The sequence below is a fragment of the Mirounga angustirostris genome, unplaced genomic scaffold (genome assembly GCF_029215605.1).
Source record: "Mirounga angustirostris isolate CCGP_5_RB_7025 unplaced genomic scaffold, mMirAng1.0.hap1 SCAF_1, whole genome shotgun sequence".
In the NCBI taxonomy this organism is placed as follows: Eukaryota; Metazoa; Chordata; class Mammalia; order Carnivora; family Phocidae; genus Mirounga; species Mirounga angustirostris.
Window position 1 is genome coordinate 81219537 of NW_026991709.1, and position 21853 is coordinate 81241389.

A 21853-nucleotide genomic window follows, 5' to 3' on the forward strand; every position below is an offset into this window, starting at 1 on the left:
TTGTCTCTGACTACCTAGAATATGATGAGCTAAAATGTGTCCCTTCCGGCCCACCTGGTGAGCTCCCTCCTCATCCCAACTTTTTATGACTTCATGAAACCTCCCCCTCTGCCTCTTTCATTGTGTCAGAGACTCACATTTTTTCTGTTTCCCATTACTTTTGTAAAAAGAGGTGGAACGCAATAAAACAGTTGTTCGGGAACTTTTCTGGAGGCAACCAATTCTTCCCTGGAATGCAGGCTTTCACAGAAATGGTGCCCAAATGGAAGGAGAGTAGGGCCCGGACTCTGGCCCACTCCCAGGAGGCGCCTGGGCCGCTCCGCCCTCCCGGCCCCACTGCCCCCTCTGCCCCGAGGGCGGCACCTTCACGGGTCCACTGGCAGGCTGTGAAAACTCTGTTCCTAAGTCATCACCATCAATTATTCAAATACCTGCACAGACACTGCTCACTGCTTGGAGACTTGGCCCCAAAGAGGACCCGTGGCTGCCGGTGGCGGCGCCACCATGCTAGAGCTCCAAGTGGCTGTTCCTCGCCTGACACCAAAATCTGGATGTGACACGTAAACCTGGCAAATGGTGTCACCGCAGCAGGCGCAAGGCGCCCTTCGCAAGTCAAAAGCAGAAAAGTGGAAGGCTGTACATGAAGGAGATTTCTCCTCACAAAACAGACGTGTCCCAGCCACCTCCCTCCCTCCCCTGGCCACACAGAGCCCCCAAGCGACCTTCCATCTCTTGTTAGCCCTGAGGCCCTGGCAAACTCTCGGCGAAGCAGAAGGCCTGACTGACCCACGGTGAGAGATCAAACTGTAAATCCTACCAGCAACTGTTCTGAAGCACTGAAGTAGGCTACCCAGGAAAACGGGCTTCTCCTCAGGTGGTGGTGGTGGTGTTTGAAAGGGAAGGCTCTGAGTCTGTGCAGTTGCCTAAAGGGGAATGGCTGGGGTGCCCTCTTGAGGTCTCTGCAGGTCAGGGCTTCCCATTTGTCTGCCGCGTTCCTCAGGAGCAGGGCTGGCCTTCCGTGGTCACCACGCAACCTTCCTGGGGCTCGGCAGGGCCTGGGGACTAGCCAGCCCTGGGGGGGGATGCAGGCTATGGTGGGAGAGGTGTTTCAGGAACTGTGGTCTGAGGAGAACACTGCTCTGCCCCGGCACTGGGCTGCCATCCTCCCGACGTCGCTCTGAAGCCCTGATGGGTCCTGCGGGACAGGGTCCCGGGGGGAAAGCCCATCGAGCCACCCTGTGGACGCTCGCTGATTCTGCCCTTCCTCCCGTCTTGTGAGCATCGGTAGCAAATTCAGGTCAAATTGAAGGATCCAAATTTCCTTTTCAACCCTTCTTCCCTCGAAACTCCCTCGCCAGGGAGGACAATACTGTCAGCACATCCATTTCTGGGCCAAATCCCCCATCACCCCACACCTGGCCCTGTACTCTGTTCCCTGCGTTCAGCCCCGTGGCAACACTGCTGCTTTGTCTTCTCGATCTGACCCTCACGATCCGCCCCCCGGCAGCCGGGGCTCTGGGCCAAGTCCAGTTTTCCCCATCCTTATCCTCCCTTCGTCTCCAACCAGCCTCCCCACTCCCCCTGGGTATTCAGCAGAACATCTCTTAATTGAAACCCTTGGCCACACTCTTCCCCAGACGGCTCCCTGCCTTTCATTTCAAACCAGCTCCAGGAACCCTACCTCATCACAGTGCCTTTCCTACTAACGTGCGCCGGGCACAGAGCTGTGATTGCCACAGGCTCTGACCGAGTCCTGTGAGGGAGATGGCAGTTTTACAGAAAGGAAACAGGGACTCCGGAAGATTCAGTAACTCAGCTAGTTAACAGCAGAACTGGAGCTTCCACGGGCGAAGACAATAACGTCTTAAGCACGCACGGCATGCCTCGCCCTAGACAAGAAGCCTGTGATTGCCCTTTCGCGGTACCCGGCTAAGTCATAAAATGCCATACTCACATTATCCCACGTTGTTTATACAGAAGACAGATCTGCAGGTACATACATTGCTAGCTCTCTATGCTGACACTCTTCTTTCCCTCGCGTCCCCCAGCCCCAGCTCCGTGGGCATGCCCAGTCGCTGATGGCAGGAAGGGGGAGGCAGGGGCAAGGGTCCTATCTTATTCTGTACATCACTTGGTTCCAAGATAAGCTCAGCCAAGAACGGGGCCAGGGCCGATTCCAGTCCACTCTGATCCAGATTTGCCCCCGAACTGATCTGGAACACAATTCATTTCCAGGAAAGAATAACAGGGGTGTGGTTGCCTCCCTTGAGACAAAGACATTCGAGGCTGGTGGCACTTTTGTTACTCTCTTTGGAGCTATTTCAAACATGGGGTCAGCAAAATGCCAGCCACGGGTAGGCCAGGGGAAACCACACTTGTGTTGGGCTGCCTGAGTTCTTGAGGCTCTGGTCCACGTCAGTGACAGTCCCAAGCCCCACCGTGACATCCGGGCAGGCCAGCCAAAAACAGTGCCACCCCTCTCCCTGTCCGGTCTCTTCCCGCTCCCCAAGGCTCAGAGGGAAGCCCCTGGAGCCAGGGCTCCAACTCTCAGGCCTTCTCCACTGGGGCCGACTCAGGTCCCTGATCACACACAAAAAGACAACTTTTAGCCTTGAGACTGGAAAAAAAAAAAAGTTTTAATAAATACAAAAATCTCCAATAATGACTCTGCTCAGCTCAGGGGCAGCAGGAGTGAAGTGGGGGGACCCTTGGTGCTGAGTGAGGATAAATTAAAAATCCCAACAAGCCAGTGACATTATGTACAGAAAGAAAGGGGTTGGGCTTCCAAGGCAGTGGCTGGAGGGTGACAGGGCAGGAGTCGGAGTGGCCGTGGCCTTGGTCTGCCCTGGCTACCCCTTCCCCTAGTGGAGGTGTGGTTCCCAGAGGTAGTGGGGGGAGGGAGAAGAGGCAGAAAAGAGGGGCCAAAGGCACTGGGTTTCCCACAGGGGAACGCAGGGTCCTTGGCGCCAGTCCTTCCCCCAGCCCAGGCCCCGTCCTCTTGGTCATGCGGCCTTCTGGCTGCTCCCTAGGAGCCTTCGGCTTCTTTCTCCAGCTCTGGAACCGTCCTGGCCTCTGGGGCTGCTGGAGACAGAAGGGAGTAAATTTTGGAGCTGTGTGACCTTAGCCTAGCTGCCTAATTCCTCTGAGCTTCAGAAATCTCACTTGTAAAGAAAGAGTAAGCAATACCAAGTCCACAAGGCTGCTGTGTGGTGGAAAGGAATGGCACCAGTGAAGAAGATGCGCGGCTCCTGACAGGTGGCAGGTGCCGCCCCCCCTCCCCAGGCACCCCACGGACAGCCCCCTCACTTACGCCGCCGGGGTGCGCAGTGGGGGCAGCAGCGACTCTCCTTCCCTGGACCGCAGGACAGTGGCAGCGAACAGTCATCCCGCTCACAGTGGGGCACCCCTGCCTGGTGCAGGACAGAGCGGATTTGGAGGGTACCCAGAGGCACAGGGACACAGCAGCCTTCAGCCTCTTCAGGGAAGCCCACTCCCAGGAGCCTGCCCTCCCCGGAAAGGTCTCCCCACTCTAGGCCAGGCCCCCGATGCCCACCTCACACAGAGCGCACTCCCCACTCACCCCACATCTGCAGGTGATACAGCTCATCTCCCCAAAGGGAGGCACCGAGGGGTGCCAGCTCTGGCTGTCTGGGAACCACTGCCCTGCAAAACGGCAGCCCCGGGGCCCATCGGCCTGCATGGGGTCCCCCATCTGGGGGTGGGCCCCTGACCCCACTGTTGGAAGGGAGGGAGGGAGGGAGAGCTCAGCAGATGTGAGTTCTGTGAGGGCCACCCAGGTTTTATTTGTCTTTGAATCTCCAACACCTAGCAGTTTCTGGCACTTAGTAGGTGACAAATTTGGATGAAAGGATGGATGGATGGATGGATGGATGGATGGATGGATGGATGGATGGACGGATGGATGGACGGATGGATGGACGGATGGGAGGATGGGAGGAAGGATGGACGAATAGATGGCTAGAAGGTTGATTTGAAGGAAGGGAGGAAGGGAGAGAGGGGGGAATGGATGGATGGGGCAGGAACTGGAGCCCATCTTAGCCCACTAATAAACCCATGCACATTCTTTCCAAATGCATTTAGAGCCCTGCCTCCAGGCTAGGCACAGAGCAGTGCTCAGTAAATGCTGAATTAGCTGAGAAGTCCCTTCCATCCACCTTCACTATGCATTCCCTCACTGTGCATCCCCTCACCTAGGACAAGGCAGCGAAGCACCTCATCCGCCCCAGGAAGCCTCTGTGCCCACCCCCCTCACCTGGACACTGTTTGCAGCAGTCAGTGGGGTTGGCACGGACAGGCTGGGCGCAGGCTAGCCGAGGACACTGCACCTTCTCACAGTGCACCTCTCCAGTGCCCCCCTGTAGGGATCCATTGAGGGAGGGTGTCAGAAAGGAAAAGGAGCCTCCTGCTTCCTCCCTCTCCTTTTCCATCCCTCAAATGTCATACTGCCATGGCCCTTCACTCAGAGGCCCTGGACTGGTGCTTTATATACCCAAACTCAAATGTTCATGGTAGCCCCGCAACACAGCTGCTCTCCTATCTGCTCAGAGGAGTGGAAACGGGAGTTCAGGGAGGTACAGAAATTGCCAGGGCTATACGGAGCGGGTCAGCAGCCTGAGCCAGAATTCACACCCACGTCAGCCCTTCCCTTTTCCTGCAGGAAGCTGACTCTCAATGCTCAAAGGACTTTTCATAGTGCTTTCATCCTTCAGCCTTCCTTACACAGGCTGGGCTTTCCTCTTCTGGCAGCCCCCTCCCCATCTCTGCAGACCCTGCTGGGTTATGGCACCAGAGAGGGTTGGGCGGCCATACCTTGCAGGTGCAGACAGCACACTTAATTAAGCCAAATGGGGGCACGACGGGGTGCCACCGGGTACCCGCTGCCCGCCAGCTCCGGTCACCATCAAAATAGCAGCCTGGTTGGGGGGGGGGGACAGTGCCCAGCTGCCATGAGTACTGAGCTCATTGGCTGGGCCCACAATCAAGGCTGGAGTCTCAGGCCAACCCCACACTAGTCTAACCCCAGGGCCCGTTTGTGGACCGATGACTCTAATGAAGCCTGTCAGATGTCATTTGGAATCTGTGCCCCTCAGCCTCCCTCTACTCCCCCCATATATATTCTCACCCTTTTGTTCCCCTCCTGGTCCCACCCAACAGCTCCGCTGGATTCCCCACCCCTGCATGCAGACTTCCAGCTCACCCTCTCCAGGATCTCTGGTCCGTGAGAGCCCAGGCAGGTCTCTGACATCTTGTTTCTCTGTGGGGCCAGAGAAATAGTGAAGGCAAGGGATGACCACGCCCTCCCCCCCCCCAGAGGCCTCATCCCCCACGGTGGCCCTTCCACTACCCCCTCCACTCAGGCAGGACACTCACCCGGGCACACGGGGCAGCACTGGTCCGGTGCCTGCACCGGGCTGGGACAGCTGGGCGGCGGGCACACCACGGGGTCACAGATCACCGTGCGTCTCTGCAAAGAGAGGTGGGGGGTGGGGGGTGGGGTCTTGACTGGGACCCTTGCCCCAGAACCCAGACCTCAGTGCGCCCTTCGGCGGCATCTTACCTGGCAGGTGCACAGCGAGCAGAGCGGGTCATAGTTAGGCGCCCAGCGAGCCCCATGGGGGCGCTGCTGCCCCTCGAAGTAGCAGGTGTTGGGGTCTCGCGGTCGCCCCGCGCCGCCGGGTTTGGCTGGCGCAGGGGCGTCCGGGCCGAGCACAGCGGGCAGCGCAGGCAGGGCGGCGGCCGCTGCATCTGGAGCCCCGGGCGCCCACGCTCCCTCAGCCCCCGCCGCCGCCAGCCGCAGGCCGCCCACCTCGCATTGGTTGGCGATGTGCACCTGGGAGGAGAGGCGGGTTGAGGCAGCGTCCGGGGCTCCCCCTCGTGTCTCCACCAGCCGCCGCCAGCCCAAGACACCTCCACCTCTGAGCAGCCCCGCGCCCCGGGAAGATGCTAGTAGGCCAGCAATCAGCCAGCAACCAGGGACAGGGTGGTCTGCTGCGAGCCTGGTCGTGGACCTTGTTGGGCTTCATCCTCCCAACCAGCCAGGTGATACCACCACCACCAGGGCTCAGAGAGCGCAGTGACTCAGGCAAGAGCACACCATGCCAGCCCAACTCTGAACCATCCCCAGCGGCCCACACTGCCCACCTACCTGCCCCCGGAGCTCCCCTTGGGGGCTTCCCTTGGTGGTGATCAGCAGGGAGGCGGTGCCCTGCGCCAGATGCCCCAGCAGCTCAGGTTCCAGGTCCTTCACCACGCCCTGGGCCTGTGAGAGACAGGATAAGGGATGGCAACAAGGCGCTCTAGGGCTGTGCCTACCGTGCTCGATTCGCAGATGAGAAACTGAGGCACGGGAGGTGAAATAAGGTCTTCGGGAAATTGAAGCCCATTAGTGGTGGTGTGAAGCTCAGAAGCCAGGTCTCTCTGACTCCAAGTCCCTGGCAGCCCACCCCATTGGAGGGGGCTTGCTCCATCCCACCTGCTCCTCTGGAGGTCCCGGGCGTTACATACTATCTAAGAGATCCGGCCAGAGAAGGATGCAGGAAGGAGAATGGACACTAAAAGGCTGAGTCAGATTCATAGCCAGGGCTGTCTGACTCCCGAGCGCAGGTCAGCTCTGCCACGCCAGGCTACCTGCTCTCGACCTCCCCCACCACAGGCCAGCACAACCCTCCATGCTTAAAAAAGCAGATCTTTTCCAAGCTGCCTTCACCATCACGTCCTCACCTCTGGGCCATAGAATCCCTTCAGCAGTCGCCGGGGCCCTGGCATCCCAGGAGGCCCAAGGAGGTAGGCCGTGACAGTGCCCTGTTCTGAGCCACCAAGCCCAGCCAGCAGCACTTCATAGTGCAGGTGACAGTGGGTATCCAGGGAGAGCCAGGCATGTCCTGCTGCCTGGCTCTGCACAGGGGGTAACACCAGGGCTCCTGCCAGGGGCACGGGCAGTGCTGGATCCAGACAGAGGAGAGGGGACAGATGAGGAGGTGGCCTAGAGCAGCTACTCCCTTCTTCCCAGTATTCCCCCATCTCCCCCGTCTTCCCCCGACACGCATTCCACACATGGGCAGACACTGTCCACAGGCACAGGGCTGGGGGGCAGCAAGTTTTAGACCCCTGCACCACGGCCACGGAGAGGGTCTCCCAGCAGGGCCACCCTCTACAGCCCCACCTTCTCCAGATGCCAACCTGGGGCTCAGGCACATAGAAAGATCCACCAAGCTCTGGCACCCGGCACCTGAGTCCCCGACTCGAGGACATCAGAGGGTGGGAGAGGCCCTGGGGCACTCACTCTCATGGCGGGCGCTGTGTCCGCTATAGGGCAGGGCAGCCACGTGCCCCCGCAGTTCTCCATCTGGGAAGTCCTTGGTGCCCACGTTCAGGAACAGCTCATTCTGCAGCAGCATATGAGCCCCTCGGGCACCCAATCCAGGGCAGATCCCCACAGCCTGGGGGGTCAGGGAAGGATAAGCCCCAGCTGCAGCCTGCCAGATTCCAGATGAACCCCTCCTCAGCTTTCACACAAGCCCAAGATTCTGGATGCCTTTCTGTGTTTTGTGCCCCCGTTACACCCAACACACACACGCATAACTGGATAGCACCTCGCAAGCCCAGGTTCAAGTCCCTCCTCTGCCACTTCCTACCTATGTTAACAGTCTTGAGGAGTTATTTAACCTCTCGGATCCTTCACTTCACCGTCTAGAAAATGGGAACCATGAGGGCCAAAAATAATGTAAGAAAGGCAATCGGTGCAGTATGCGGCCCAGAGAAAGGCTCAGTAAGCGGCACTCGTTGTTACCACATTTTTAATTACATGGTCTCCCTGTCCAACTCCTCCTCCCATTTGATGTGACATTGCTGAGGATGGGGGTACATCTGATTTTCTTCGTATTCCAGTCCCTAGCCTGAGGCTCCCTAAAAATGTGTCCAGGGAATCAGCGTGTCAGTGAGAGAACCTGTTAGTGAGTGAATGACCCCGAACCTCCCTGCTCATCCAACCCGGCCGTCCACGCCCCTGGGCACGGGCCCTGTGGCCCGGCTCTGCCGACAGCACTCACTGTGTGCCCTCCCGGCTGGAGGCCGGCCATGTGGCACAGGACAGTTCGCTGGTTTCTCCGCTGAGGCTTGGTCTCCAGCGTCATGGCCACCACCTCACTGCCTGTACCCACCACTTGCACCTGGGAGACAGGGTGGGGGAGGACAAATTGGAGTGGCTGAGAAGGCCGGAGGCCCGAACCGTGCAGGCCAAAGCCCCTCTCCCCGTGCAGCTCCTGACTCTCACCTGGTAGATCAGGGAGCCATTTCCTAGCAGCGTAAGGCTGGCTGAGCCAGCTGCACCCGTCTGAACAGGGATCAGGGCATCGGCCCCGCAAAGGACACTTTGCAGGACTGCAGGGGGACAAGAAAGGTGGAGGCAGGCTTGCCCCATGGCTGCTCATCCCTCCCCAGCCCCCACGACTCCGCCCATACCCACCCTCGCCGTGTGTCTGTGCCTCTCAGTGTTATGTGCCCGGGGCGCCAGCCCCACCCTGCCTCACCATCGCAGCTCTGCCTGGCAGCGATGTGTCCGCTGATGCGTGGCGCTGGCCCACCTGCCCTCTCCAGGGCCATCTGTAGCTCCCCCAGCACCAGCCAGTCCATCTCCTGGGCCGTCAGGTTGGGCAGCACCTCGGCAAAGCCTGGCTCCTGGGGACAGAGCAAGGTATAGCGGGTGCAGCAGAAGGCCAGGGCAGGGGGCAGCAAGAGCCAGAGCCTCGCTCACCTGGACTGAGGCATTGGCCTGGAGCTCTCGAAGTAGCTGCCCCTGGTGTAGAATCTGGAGCCGCAAGGAAACCTGGGCTGGTCCTGCAATGGTCACACGTGTGGATGCCTCTGAGGGATCGGTGCTCTCCCTACCCTCCTCACGTGGCCTGCCCCATCCCACTTACCCCCACTCCTGGATTCCAGCAGTCCACGGAAGAGCAGCAAGAAATGCAAGGAGTCCTCTGTGTCGCTGAGAGTGAGTAGGGCGATGCCCCCTATGCCAGGCTGTGGGGGGCCTTCTAGGGTCAGGATGGCACTGAAGGTCTCTGGGGGAGGAGGAAGGACCATGAGAGCCCATCAGGAAGTCCCCTCCTCAGCCCACTCTGTTCCTGGGGACACAGAAGCCTCAGAACTTCACGTCCAGGGGCCATTTGCTCCCCTCACCTGCAGCCAGGGCCCGGTGTCGGATGAGAGGCCCCCAGACCTCCCCTGAAGGGTGAGTGGCTGTCACAAGTGCCACCTGCAGCTGTTCTGCCCTAAGGAGCCGCAGAGACAACCGAGGCACTGCCCGCCACACCCCACAGACCTGGAGCAGAGAGACAAGAAGGCCCTACTCAGACAGTATGCAACACAGGCCCGCTGCGAGGCCCAGCTATGGTGAGGAAGGAATACGGGAAGGAGCCCCAAGCCCTCCTAGGAAGCTTAGGAAGGGGGCCTTGGAGCCAGATGCCGGGGTCCAAATCCTGGCTCAACCACTTACTAGCTGTGTGACCTTGAGCAAATCACATTCTGCTACTGAGCCTCAGTTCCCTCATCTGTAAAATGGGCATCACAATGTCAGTGCCTTCCTCTCATTGGGCTGTGGTGAGGACCCACGGAGGCAATGCAGAGCCCGCTGGCGGTACAGGGCCCAGACTGGGTAAGCACTCGTAAATGGCATCATCTCACCAGGCCATCTCGCGTGGGGGCTGCAGGGTGCTCAAACAGGACGCTGCCAGCCGAGTCGGAGAAGCGGATTCGAGTGGGGCGGTCCAGCCTGGGAATGAGGGTGAGCTGAGCCTCCGCCAGGAGCAGCTCCTCCAGCCTCTCCCAACTCTCCTTCCCCAGTCCCCAGCTGACCCCTCCTCCCACCTTCCCCTTTTCTCACTGCCTGTAGGAGATGGAGAAACGCAAGCTAGAGCGCAGCAGAGACACTCGGGCCCGAGCCACGGCCTGCGACCTCGGCCCTGTCAGCAGCGCCACGAAGTCTGCGAGGAAAAGATGTGCCGGGGTGTCAGCGCCCGCTACGGCAGCCCGGCCCCAACCACAGCCCCAGCTCCTGCCTGGCCCATACCTACCCGTGTGGCCGTCCCCTCGCGCCCGATCCTCAGAGCCTGGCTCCCCGCGGTCGCTGTAACTGCGGTGCTCTGGGTCCCGCGGGTACTCGAAGGCCAGGCCCGTTGGCGGCCTCTCGGGAGCGCCGCGCTCTAAGCCGGGAGTGGGAAACCCGGGCTTCAGCTGGGCACGACGGGGGCCGGCTGGCCGCTCCGTCTGCTCCGTCCACGCCAGCCGCGGGGCTCAGGACCAAGCGTCACTGCCCGGCCTCCCTCCCCTCACCGCGGCGCCGGCCTTACCCTGGGGGCAGCTCTGGCAGCAGTGTCCCGGCAGCAGCCGCGGCTGCACGCACGCCAGGGCTGGGCACTCGGGTTGGATGTGCTTGCAGCTGACCCTGCCCGGGCCCCTGGCGCGGCGACCCCACTGAGGCTGCTTGCGGGGAAGACGGGAAAACCAAGTGAGTGCCAGACACCAACTGGTGGGACACCCCCCCCACCCCACCCCCCCCACCCCCGGCCACCAGGAGAGAGTCATGGGACCAGAGCAAGGTCATCCCATGGAGTCAGACCACTCTGTTTCTTAACAAGCTGCTTGACCCTAGACAAACTACTTAACGTCTCTGGGCCTTGGGGTCCCTATCTGGGAAATGGGGGAAGTAATAGTGTGTATCTAGCAGGATTATTCTAGGAGGTGAGAGACCGATGAAACCGTTGGCAAAGAGCCTGACACATAGTGGGTGGTCAATAACAGTCAACACCTGAGACTTGAATGGGGCGCTTCCTCTCCACTTTCTCCGCCAGGAACAAATACATACATATCTCCCAATACCTGCAGACTCGCTTCTTTCGGCTCAGCAGCTCCGAATCCACTCCGACATGCCGGGGACCCGAGCGCCCCCCCACCCGCAAGGGCCCCGGCCACGGCAGTTGGGTTCACTCACCGCCTCGCAGGCGCACAGCACGCAGCGCATCACCCCGAAGGGCTCCCCCAGGTCCGGGTGCCACGTCTCGTCCAAGGCATAGACCTTCCCGCCGAAGGAGCAGCCTGCGGGGACGGGCTTGGCTGGCGGCCGCTGTCCCGTTCCTGCGGTGCGCCCGCCCTGGGCGCTGCCGGCCGGGCCCTGGGTGTTCCCCGCGCCCCCCCACCCCGGCCCCCCGCGCGACGCGCCTCGCGACCCCCGCCCACCCCTCCTGGCCGCCCGCCGCGCTGAGCCACCTGCGCCCGGCGCCCCCTCCGGGCGGGCGCAGACTTGCCCCGAGCCGGACTCTGCCTGCGCGTCCCCCGGGCCGCCCACCTACCTGCCGCTCCCCGAATGGGCAGCGGCTCCTTCTCGGGCCGGATGGGCAGCGCGGGGGGCTCGGGGCCGGCGCCGTGGGCCGGCGGGCAGCCGAGCAGCAGCAGCCCGAGAAGCAGCAGCGGGGCCGGCGGGGCCGGGAGGCTCGGCATGACGCGAACGGGACAGCTGGGGAGGCGGGAGGGAGGAGGGAGCAGGAGAGGGAGGAGGGAGGTGGGAGGAGGGCCGGGCCGGGGGCGGTACGGCGGGAGGGGGCCGGGGCCAGGGCCCGGGCAGTGCGGCGAGGGGCTCGTCGGGCGGCGGGAGTCGGCGCCGGGCCGGGCGGGGCGGGAGGAGCGGCCGGGAGGAGCGCGGGCGGGCGGGCGCTGACCCGGGCCGTACGCGGCTCTAGTGCCCCGGGCGCCGGCTCCGGCCCGTTTTATGCCCCGCGCCCGGCGCCCCGGCCGGGGGGCCTCCTCCTCAGCAAACGGGGCGGCGGCGGCGGCTCGGCGAGGGGCCGGGCTGAGCCCGGGGGGTCCGGCCCAGCAGCAGCGGCCCGGATCGCGAGTGGGGGAGGGGAGGGAGGGGCTGGGACCGGGCAGGGGAGGAGGGAGGGGCTGGAGGGGAAGGGGGAGCGGAGGGGGTAGGGGGAGGGGAGGGACCAGGGGGCGCGAAGAGGGGAGAAGAGGCGGGTCTGGAGCCCCCCGCTGCTGGCGGCCACAGGGCGGCTGCACCAGGAGGTGCATGTCCGGCCCAAGACGGGAGCCCCAGGCCAGGGAGGGGCAGAGGCTGGGCCTGAGGCCTGGGCCGGCCACTGGGCTAGTACTCGGTTCCTGCCGGAAAGATGAAGACTTGTCTTTTAAGGATGACAACGTGCAGGAAAGGCCCGTCAACTGATCTCCCCTACTGTGGGCCCACAGCACGTCTCAAACCCCACACCACCCACACTCACTGCCTGGCCTGTGGCCCTATCTCTTCCCAGAGGTCTTCCCTCACTCTACTGTTCCCCAGGAGAGGGACTTAGCCAGAAAGAGGGTCCCCTTTCTGTCTGTGACAGTGTTTCCCTCCCTACCGTAACCTGTCCCGCAGGCCCATCCAACCATCACTGTCCCCAGCCTGACATCCTCTCTCACCCTCTTCCCTTCACCCAGGGGACCCTCTGCCTCTCCACCCCACCCCCAACCTCCTTTGTCTTGGTTTCCTGATCATGACTGCCTCCCTGTCCCCTCCCACACCCATTCACCCACCATCCTCCCAACCATCCCAGCACCCTCCTTCCTAATCTTGGGAGGCATCTCATCTGGCTGAACTGGAGAATTCCGGGATCTAGGCCATACTCCTTAGCTGACAGCCCCATCCTTGGGAGGAAGAGCAGGAGGGGAAGAACTGGGGTGGGGGGTGATGGGAACAAGGTCAGGCCAGGAGGCCCCTGAGGACAGAGACTGCGAGGAGACTGGGATTGAGGGAAAAGCAAAGGAACTAGAACCAGGGCCAAAGGAAGAGGGGGGCCAGCAGGAGGTATTTGCGGGGGAGGTTCAGCAGCTGTCTTTCCTAAGACAGGGACACATGGGCCTGGTTATTCCTCTTGTCACATATGGAGTGGTAGGAGATGGAACGGGGAGAAAGACAGGGCAAGCTCAGGAGAGCTTGGGCACAGAGGTAAGTGGCCTTAGCTGTCTGAGTCACCGGGCCCCCCGCCAGAGGGGCACCTGAGCCCAGCCTAACCACCCTACACACACCCCTCACCTTGCAGTCCTCTCAAATGGTCCAAACCCTTTTCCTATAACACTGACCAATGACGGGCTCATTCCCTAATACAGGCAATACCCACATTCCCACTGGGCAAGGGGGAATAAGACACGACCCGCACAGGATTATAGGAGAGAAAGGCAGGAAAGCAAGAGCCCTAGTGGGTCTCAGCAGCAGGTGTGTTGTCCAGGGAAAAGAAATTTGGCCAGTCAGGAACTGAACAACCCACCAATCCAAAACCAGAACCAGATCTCTGTGCCTCTTCCGCAGGAACAAAAAGATCCTGCCAGATTTCTCCTGGGGAAAAAAGCCCATCTCCTCCCCCCAGCCAGGTCCCAGGTTTCCCATCTCCTAGAAAAAGATGGATCCCCCTGTTGAAATCCTCCCTGTGGTGTGTGTGGGTGGAGGAGCTGGGCTCTGCTAGTGGACCATGGTCCAGGCAGGGGCTCCATGTTCAGTGCAGGTGGGAGGAGAAGGCGTCACTTCCGGGGGCCTTCACCAGTATCTGGTGGCTCCCTGCTCTCTGATTGGGCAGAATTGTCCTGGGCAGGCCTGTGACCCTACTGCTGTGGAGGGGCTGTGCCCCAGCACTACGTGTCTCCCTACCCATCGGCTCCCCAGAGTGCTGCCTGCTGTGCACCTGGGTCCTGGAGCCCTTCTCTACCCGGTGAGTGGCAAGCAGGGTTTGGAGTTAAGTGAGGCTAGGAAGGGTAGGAAAGAGGAATTGGGCTCACAGCTGGGGGAGGGGCAGGCAAACTGGAACCTACAGGCACTGACCTTTGTCGAGAAGCGTGTAGCCTTCCCAGAATGGGAGGAGCAGGACAGAGCAGGGGTAGGGGGTGGGGTGCTGGGTTCTGAGGGACTGATCAGACTTGGAGGAATATAGCCCTGTCCCAGCTGGCCCTAAGGAAAGCAGACGTGTGCCCCGGGAGAAAATAAGAAAGGTGGTGCATTTAGGGCTTAGGGCATATAGCATCAAGCCGGACACAGGCCCAATCCCCATTCTTACCCAGTAGTTCTTAGTTCGCTTATGGTTCTGAATCCTGGGACTGGGGAAGCTGGGCCCAAGGAGAGGGTTGTGGGAGGAGGGCGCATGCATGTTGACAGACCTACAGGAAATCCCAATATTGAATCAGGTGCAGGCCTCTTTGCACAACTTGTCAAAGAAGGAGGAGGCCATGTGGGGGGTCCTGTGAAGGAACTGGAAGGGGTCTGCCGAGGGGGCAGGGAGGAAGATGTGGGCTAGGAGATGGATACGGTGGGTGTCCAACGCGAGGTAACCACGTGAGGTGGGTGCCTCACTCAGCACGTACCGATTGCTGGGCAAATTGCCTCCGGTGGGAAGTCCCAGGACTGTTAGCCCCTCTCTCTGCCTCAGATAACCCAGTATGTTAGAACTGGGAGTGCAAAGAAAAACTCCAAGAGGCTTATGGGTGGGGGTAAATGGAGAGAGAATGAGCGGTTAATTGCTCCCATACCACCTTCTCATAATCTTGTAATCACCAAGCCCTAGTCGTACAGTTTTGTTTTCCCCAAGTCCCCTCCTCTGCCCCACTCCCCCAGCTACCCCTCAACACATTGCACATGTTTGCTAGCTCCTCACCCTCACCTTATATCCCGCTTTCCAACCTCTTCTCCCAGGCTTACGCCACAATACTCCTATTCCCTCTCCCCATCCCAGATTTTCTCTAACCAAACCGAGGTTGCTGAGAATTTGAGGCCAGTTGAGGTTGTGTGTGTGTGTGTGTGTGTGTGTACGCGCGCGCTTGCGTATTCCATCCTGCTGCTCTCGGCAGGGGCAGGGGCACCAGCCCCACGTCAGACTCACTGAGGAACCCTGACAGAGAGGAGACACCACATGCCGCAGTCACAAGGAGACCTGGGAGCGGTCAGAGCGCTAGCAGTTCCGGGCTGGTCAGCATCTCATGCCCTCCCAGCAGCTATTCCTGTCACTTGCAGGATAGATTCCAGACCCTCTTCCTCAGCCCACCTGTGCCCCACCGTGCAAGAAGTGCCGGAGCCCAAGCCGCCTCCATGGCCCCAGGAAGGAGTCAGGGGAGAGGCCCCATCCAGGGAGCCGCTCCTACCAGACAGCCTGGCCAGAATGGAGCCGACTGGTAAGAACACACCTGCGGGACCCAGGGCCAAATCACAGCGGGGTTAAAGAGGAAAGAGAAAGGAGATGTGCTGCCTCCAGGGTAGAGGGCGGAGGGAACCCAATCTCCCAGGATTGAGGCCTCTGAAAGGTAAATTCCCTGGATTTCAGGTCTGGGTCCTAACTGGGAATTCCTGGACTACCACCTGACAATGATTTCTTCCTTATCCACCCTGTCAACCTCACTTCTCCTCATCTAAGAACTGCTCCTCGTGGTCATGCTTCTCCTAACTGCAAGACTGGATCTGTGCCTCCCGGCTCCTCCCGCCTGTGACCCCCGTCTCCTAAATAAACTGCTTCGAGACTCCCATGTCCTTCACAGCAGACTGGTGAGGATCTCCCAGCACTCTCCCCTCTATCCATTAACTCGTCAGATACCCCTCCTCCCATCATTCCCTCTCACCCCCGGACCCGATCACTGTTCTTCCTATATTGTCCTTGGTAAGACCGCCACCTCCCCATCACCACTCCTTGATGAGGATGATGATTTGCAATCTAGTCCACTTTTAAAAGCTCTAGTCTGGACATATATTACTCCTGGTCACTGGGTCACCACCCCCCCTCCTTTATTTGAGCTCCCTTCTCCACCCCACCCCACCACCAATCTTTTTCACTAGAACCAGTGTCCAGACGTTAACCCTTTGTCCACACCTGTCCTGCTGCCTGCTGTGGACTTCAGCTTGGGAGAATGGAAAACCCAGAAGGTAAGAAAGCCATCCCTTCCTTTGGTTTCCCTAATTCCTGTCTTCATCAGTTTTCTACTGCTTTCCATGGATTCTTCAAAATTCCTGAGCTTCCTAAAAATATCTCACCTTGGGCTTGGCCACCTTAACCTAATCTACATTCCTCTATGATGATATCCTCTGGACAAGATGGCTTGCAGTCCCAGTATGTGAAAATAGATTCAAAGCTGAACACCCAGAAAAGCTGGATAGAAGTCTCTCACAGCCATGCCTTTGACCTATTCCTATGCAAACTTCTTAAGCTGGCATGAAGAAGTAAGACTGATCTGTCATCCCCAGATGACACAAAACTGGGAAGCAGAGGTAAAATAGCAAAAGATAGAATCAAGATTCACATTGCTGAAAGGATAGATCAAAAACAAGGTAAAATTTAACAGAGATATACAAAAAATTCTACATTTACTCAAAGTAATCAAGTAAAGTCCTATTCCAGCTTTCAGGCCATAATGCCCCCACTTCCCCTTATATAAACTTCTGGCCCTAGAACTTACTATGAACAAGATCTGGGAGGATTGAGTTGACCTCAGACTTAGCAGGTAACACTATTAAAGCAGCTATTTTAAAAGCTAGTGATTCTAGGTGGCTTTAGATGTTTAGCATCCACCTTGTGGAAATATTCCTAAAAACCTTTAAGTGGCCTGCACTTAACAGTACTGAGTTGAGTACTGGATACCCTCCTCTAGACACATGCTAATTTACTCAGAGGGACCATATTAAACTAGCATGTGTCCAGAAGGAGGAAGCAACCTGAACAGTGAGAGGTTAGAAAACACATTCTGTGAGGAATGGCTTAAAAAAAAAGAAAAAAGAAAAAAGCCTGTCTGATGAGCTTGGAGAAAAGTTGTTAAGTCTTGTGGTATAGTTGGATGTGCTTTAGTCTGAGGCTCAGGAAACCTCCGGGGAGGGAGCACTCCTTGCAAGGTCAGCTCTTCTACCCTCCAGATCCCTAGAATCCCCTTTCTTCCCTCAGGTCTTGGGTGGGGGGAACTGGGCCAGGGACGAAGGGCAATTCCTAGGGATCCCTTGCAGTTCCAGCTCTGCCATTGATCACTGTAAGGCCCTTTCCTTCATCTTTATGATCTTTGTGATGGTCTCATCTCTCCGTTAAGTTTTTAAAAAATCATGATTCTAGGATTTTGTAGCAGAAAAAGTAGATTGGCAGCACTAGAACCGAGAGGTTAAAAACTATAATAGCACAGATTCCAACGTAGAGTAAGGGGGAAAAAGAACTTTTCTGACTGAAATTAAGTGTAAGACCAGGCTGGGTTACCGGACACTGGAGTTATTCAAGCAGAGGCTGATGACCAATTGCCGGGAGACTGTGAAGGAATTCCTGGGCTGGGTGGGACCTTGGTCCTGTCCAATTCTCAGCTCCTATGATTCATTCCGCTGGCTACTCCTAGGGGTCCCCACCCGCTATTAGCATGCCCTTTGAAGTAGGCCGCTTCTCCCTTCCATCTCTCTTGCAGGAGAAGACCAAGGCACAGGACATTCTGGGAGCCGCGGCCCTTCTGCTGGAGGCAGTAATGGCAGCACGGAGACAACTGGGACCCACCTGCCTCTCATCCCTCCTGGGACAGCTTTCCGGACAGGTCCGTCTCCTCCTTGGGGCCCTGCAGGGCCTCCTTGGAACCCAGGTAAGTAAGTCCTGAGTCAAGGGGACGACAGAAACTCTCCTTTGCTGACTCAGTCCCTTTAGAAGACCTGAGGGAAGAAAGACGAATTCTGGGAATCCTGAGGGTAGCACAGCTGACCAACTAAAGAGTGCTCCCTCCCAGCCATAAAGTCTGGGTGCTGGCACCTTATCTTTCCCTGGAGACGAGGGACGGCATGATATCCGGCCCAGGTCTCTGGCCTCAGGCCCATCCTCTGCCCTCAGCTTCCTCCACAGGGCAGGACCACAACTCACAAGGATCCCAGGGCCATATTCCTGACCTTCCAACAACTGCTCCGAGGAAAGGTGCGCTTCCTGCTGCTTGTAGTAGGGCCCACCCTGTGTGTCAAGCAGGCCCTACCCACGACAGCTGTCCCAAGCAATACCTCTCTATTGCTCACACTGCACAAGCTCCCAAACAGGACTTCTGGATTGTTGGAGACAAACTCCAGCGTCTCAGCCAGAACTACTGGCTCTGGACTTCTGAAGAGGCTGCAGGGATTCAGAGCCAAGATTCCTGGTCTGCTGAACCAAACCTCCAGGTCCCTAGACCAAATGCCTGGACACCTGAACAGGACACACGGGCCCTTGATTGGAACTCATGGACTCTTTCCTGGACGCTCACCCATGGCCTTAGGAGCCCCAGACATCCCTCCGGGAACTTCAGACACGGACTCCCTGCCCACCGACCTCTGGCCTGGATATTCTCCTTCCCCAACCCATCCTCCTACTGGGCAATACACACTCTTCTCTCCTTCACCCACCTCGCCCAACCCCCCGGGGCCAGCTCCAACCTCCATCTCCTGACCCCACTGTCACAGCCAACTCGACCAGTCCTCTTCTAATTGCAGCCTACCCTCACTTCCAGAATCTGTCTCAGGAGGAGTAAGGTACTCCAGCCCTGCCAGCATCAGCACTGTCTCCATGTAAAGTTCCCTTTCCAGGAGGGGAGGCCCTGGGAGTCAAGTTATACCAGATTTCCTGCTTTCACCTGAAACCCAAAGCCCTGCTAAAGGGGGATACACGGGACAGAAAAGGGGATCATTTTTCACTGTATATTGTAAAACTTCAGAAGCTATTTTTTTAAACTATCAATAATATTCACCAGAGCAGCTAGTTATCTTTGGTCTGTTTTCTGCACAAATTTACAACTTACTAATTCTCTACGTGCTGTTTTGCATACAATTCTGGAAAAGGCTGGACCAGCCTGACTTCTGAACGGGGTAGAGACTGACCTTATGTTAGAAAACAGGGGGAAAAAGCTTTGGTTTTCTACTCAGAACTAAGGTTAGTCTCTTTATCCCCTTCACTATCATTCTCAGTGGGACTCTGATCTCCTTTTCTAAGGAGATCCTTACTCTTGAAAAATGAATGAGAAGTAGTCTCTTAGAAGGGCTGTCTTTACACAATCAACAAAACTGGGCCTATATAAATAAAGAATAAATAAGAACACCCAAAAGCTAACTGAAAAGCAAGGGAAAAAGGTTCTTCAGGGGGCAATAGATCTCCCCCTTCCCTCCCCTCCAAAAAGTTAACAGGAAGCCTCGGAGAGCCTCACACCCCAGGTAAGGCCCTGCAGACAGTTCAGTCAAGACAAAACCTGGATGGGACAGCTGAGCAAACAGCGAGAGCTTCAGCAGCTCAGCAGGAAGCTTCACCAGGCACGGGTTCCTGCCTCCCTCCTGTGGAGGTCAGGGGGAAGTGCAGGAAGTGGCAAGAGTCAGTCTCCCAGGGCTCACACAGCGGGAGGGACAAGTACAAGTTGAAGGCTCATTTCCCAATTCCCAGAAGTCCACGGTATCTAAAAAGCAGCCCTATGTGACCACCATGAATTCTGCTAAGAATTCTCTGGAGAAGAAGCCCGGCTTATGGGGCTTTGCAAATAAGTGCTACCGTGGTGCTTAGGAAAAGGTTTATGGTGCCCCAAACAAAAACTCCATTGCAAAGGTCAACCCTACAGCTAGAGGCTCCTGTAGGAAAACTAACAGAAGCTTTTTCCTCTTCCCCCCCCTCTCAACTCCCCCAAAGGAGAGGAAACACTACCATGTAGGTAAAAAAGCCAAGATCCCAGAGTTCCAAACACCGCCACAAATACCCCAGGACCAGTAAAGAAGAATGAAAGCCAGTGTGCCAAGAGCCTTATGTAGGTTACCTTTTATAGTGCTCACACACCTCTATCAGGCTGGGGATGCTATCAGTCTCAGAGAAGCCAGGCACGCTCTCAGTGCTCACACAGCCTGTGAGCAAGAAGAGAAGAAACAGCCTGAGCTGACTAGAGCCCGTACGGTCCCTAGTGTGGTGCACTGTCCAACAGATCACTCAGTGATTGTGCTTATTAGAAAAGATGTCCAAGTCCTGAGGGAGGAAATACATCAACAATTAAAGAGTTCTGAGTAGAAAACCAAAGTTCTTGGACGGGGTGACCAATTTAGACATCTCCAGGTGTCCTCCTTTCCCATCATGGATGGAACTGTTGCCATGGAGAAGGAATCGACAAATGCACAAAGCTCAAAAGTGTTGTTCAGATCTCAGAGGGTGTCAGTTTTTGCATGGGAGAAAACAGTTGTTCCACACTACCAATTCCAGCATGCTGTCAAGAGAACGATAAGTGGAAATTGTAATCTACTGAAATACCAAACTAGGCTAAATGTAATAACCAAATGAAGAACTTTGTGGCCCATGAAAGAGTTAGCACCCAGGACAAGATATGCCAAAGGGACCAAGAGCAAAGGCTTCAGGGTTCTCAGCACAGTCAGATGAGACACAAGGACGGCAAAACAGCAAGAAGTATACAGCCAGTAAGTTCCAGGCATCCAGGATTGGCATTTGACCTATTTTAGGGCAAATGCAAATAACTCATGGGCTTTTCCAGTGTGAACTAAGCTGTCCCTATTGAGAATCTAACCCTTCCCAAAACTTCGTCAGGCTGATTCTATCCCTTCTTCCCTTTCCACAAAATGCAAAAATCTGTTACAACCAGAACACCCTTCTATCCGACTGCATGCCAGTTCTCTTCTGCCACCCCAGGGCAGCCAGGATAGTGTGCTATGCTACCCCACAAACTATTACTGGGAATTAGGTTCTCCGACTCTAACCTAAACCCATCCTTCTCAAACACCCCCCAAAATCTGACTCCATGTAAAAGTTCTAGGAGTCCACAAAAATTCATCCCAACCCCCACTGCATCTTCTATCCCCCCCACATAGTAAACCAAAGAAACACCTTTTCCTCCCCGCCCGCAGAGATCATTCATTTTCAGCCCATTTCCCTAAATACTATTTCTAACACCTCATGTAAAGACCTGAAAATGACGGGGAAGGAAACACCCCTGGGCATCCCAGCAGGGGGACAGGCTCCCCAGGCAAAGCCAGGAGATCAAAAGACAAAACTCCTTAATACACACTCGCCATCTTTCTGGATTGCTACCCTGAATTTCCCAGGGGAAATCAGAGTCCAGGATACTTTCTCAGAGACCTCGAATGCCAGACTGAAGAGCCAGCTCATATGCTGGAGTCCTAGTGAGCATCACCACTTCCTCAATTTTGTTCTTGCCCAGTTTTAAGTTAGTGACTGTACTCAGGCTGCTCCACTGTCCTGGGTACTGCCTGCCACTGGACTGCCAACCTCATTGGTATTGCTGCCCCGTCCACTGCACTGGTCTGTGCAGCAGCTGCCTGTTCAGTGTCACTGGTCCCCCACCCCTACCCACTTACCCTGCCCTCCAGGTCGCCAAGGGAATGTAGAGCAGACACCTAGCTCCTCCACCTGTTCCTACAATCACCAAATCTTCTCTTCCTACTCTCCTCGTAGTCAGGTCCCAAGCCGGCATCTAAAAGCCTCCACCCAAAGCTTCCACAAAAATGAACATTTCCAGGCTGTGCAAGTGACTCATTCAAATCAACGTGATCTGACTTCCTAAGAGACTGAAAGTGTTGGAAGGACACAAGCAGGGCTCCTTGCCAATTCAAAATTCTATGCCAAATGGGTGGTATCTTCCGGGGCTGGGGTGCCCTCAAGAGCCAAAAGCACAATACTCTCTCTCCCAGAGAGAAAATCACATTGGAGAATAAATGTTGGGGATAGTCAACCAGGAGGCTGAGATAACCCTAAACCCAGATACCAAAAGGTCAGAATAGATCCTACATTGACATGTGATCATCTGGCTGTGGGCCAGAAATACAATATACCACAGGCAAATTGGAAAAAAATGA

General features: G+C 57.1%; 2 protein-coding genes across 8 annotated transcripts; one reads left to right on the top strand and one right to left on the bottom strand.

Moving 5' to 3' along the window:
* Positions 1-2621: 2621 nt before the first annotated feature.
* On the bottom strand, positions 2622-12412 carry CHRD (chordin). Of its 7 annotated transcripts, none has more exons than XM_054504295.2 (23): positions 11367-12412; positions 11009-11112; positions 10368-10497; positions 10092-10220; positions 9902-10001; positions 9703-9790; positions 9199-9340; positions 8940-9080; positions 8774-8856; positions 8550-8697; positions 8294-8400; positions 8070-8189; positions 7304-7460; positions 6742-6962; positions 6167-6280; positions 5579-5851; positions 5392-5485; positions 5219-5275; positions 4831-4934; positions 4274-4376; positions 3581-3735; positions 3311-3410; positions 2622-3078 (listed from the first exon to the last, which is right to left on the bottom strand). In XM_054504295.2, the coding sequence occupies exons 1-23, from the start codon at positions 12085-12087 to the stop codon at positions 3026-3028; spliced, it is 3444 nt and encodes a 1147-aa protein (XP_054360270.2). In that variant the 5' UTR covers positions 12088-12412; the 3' UTR covers positions 2622-3025. The 7 variants fall into 7 exon arrangements, 2 of the variants coding, with proteins under 2 accessions (XP_054360270.2, XP_045759182.2); XM_045903226.3 differs by having other exon boundaries at positions 2622-3081; XR_010409303.1 differs by lacking the exon at positions 3581-3735.
* Positions 12413-12508: 96 nt separating this feature from the next.
* On the top strand, positions 12509-18742 carry THPO (thrombopoietin). The gene is given in 9 exon segments (XM_045863674.3): positions 12509-13499; positions 13502-13543; positions 13546-13757; positions 15050-15207; positions 15447-15574; positions 15863-15949; positions 17458-17625; positions 17868-18395; positions 18397-18742. Coding segments are annotated over 9 exon segments (1506 nt in total). The 5' UTR covers positions 12509-13451; the 3' UTR covers positions 18532-18742.
* The last annotated feature ends 3111 nt before the right edge of the window (positions 18743-21853 follow it).

Coding starts and splice junctions, on each gene's coding strand:
- CHRD (XM_045903226.3), bottom strand. CDS start 12,087: ATGCACCTCCTGGTGCAGCCGCCCTGTGGCCGCCAGCAGCGGGGGGCT. Junction 10,221..10,367: donor CTGCCAGAGCTGCCCCCAGG/GTAAGGCCGGCG, acceptor CTCCCGGCTTAG/AGCGCGGCGCTCCCGAGAGG. Junction 5,486..5,578: donor GCTCGCTGTGCACCTGCCAG/GTAAGATGCCGC, acceptor CTCTCTTTGCAG/AGACGCACGGTGATCTGTGA.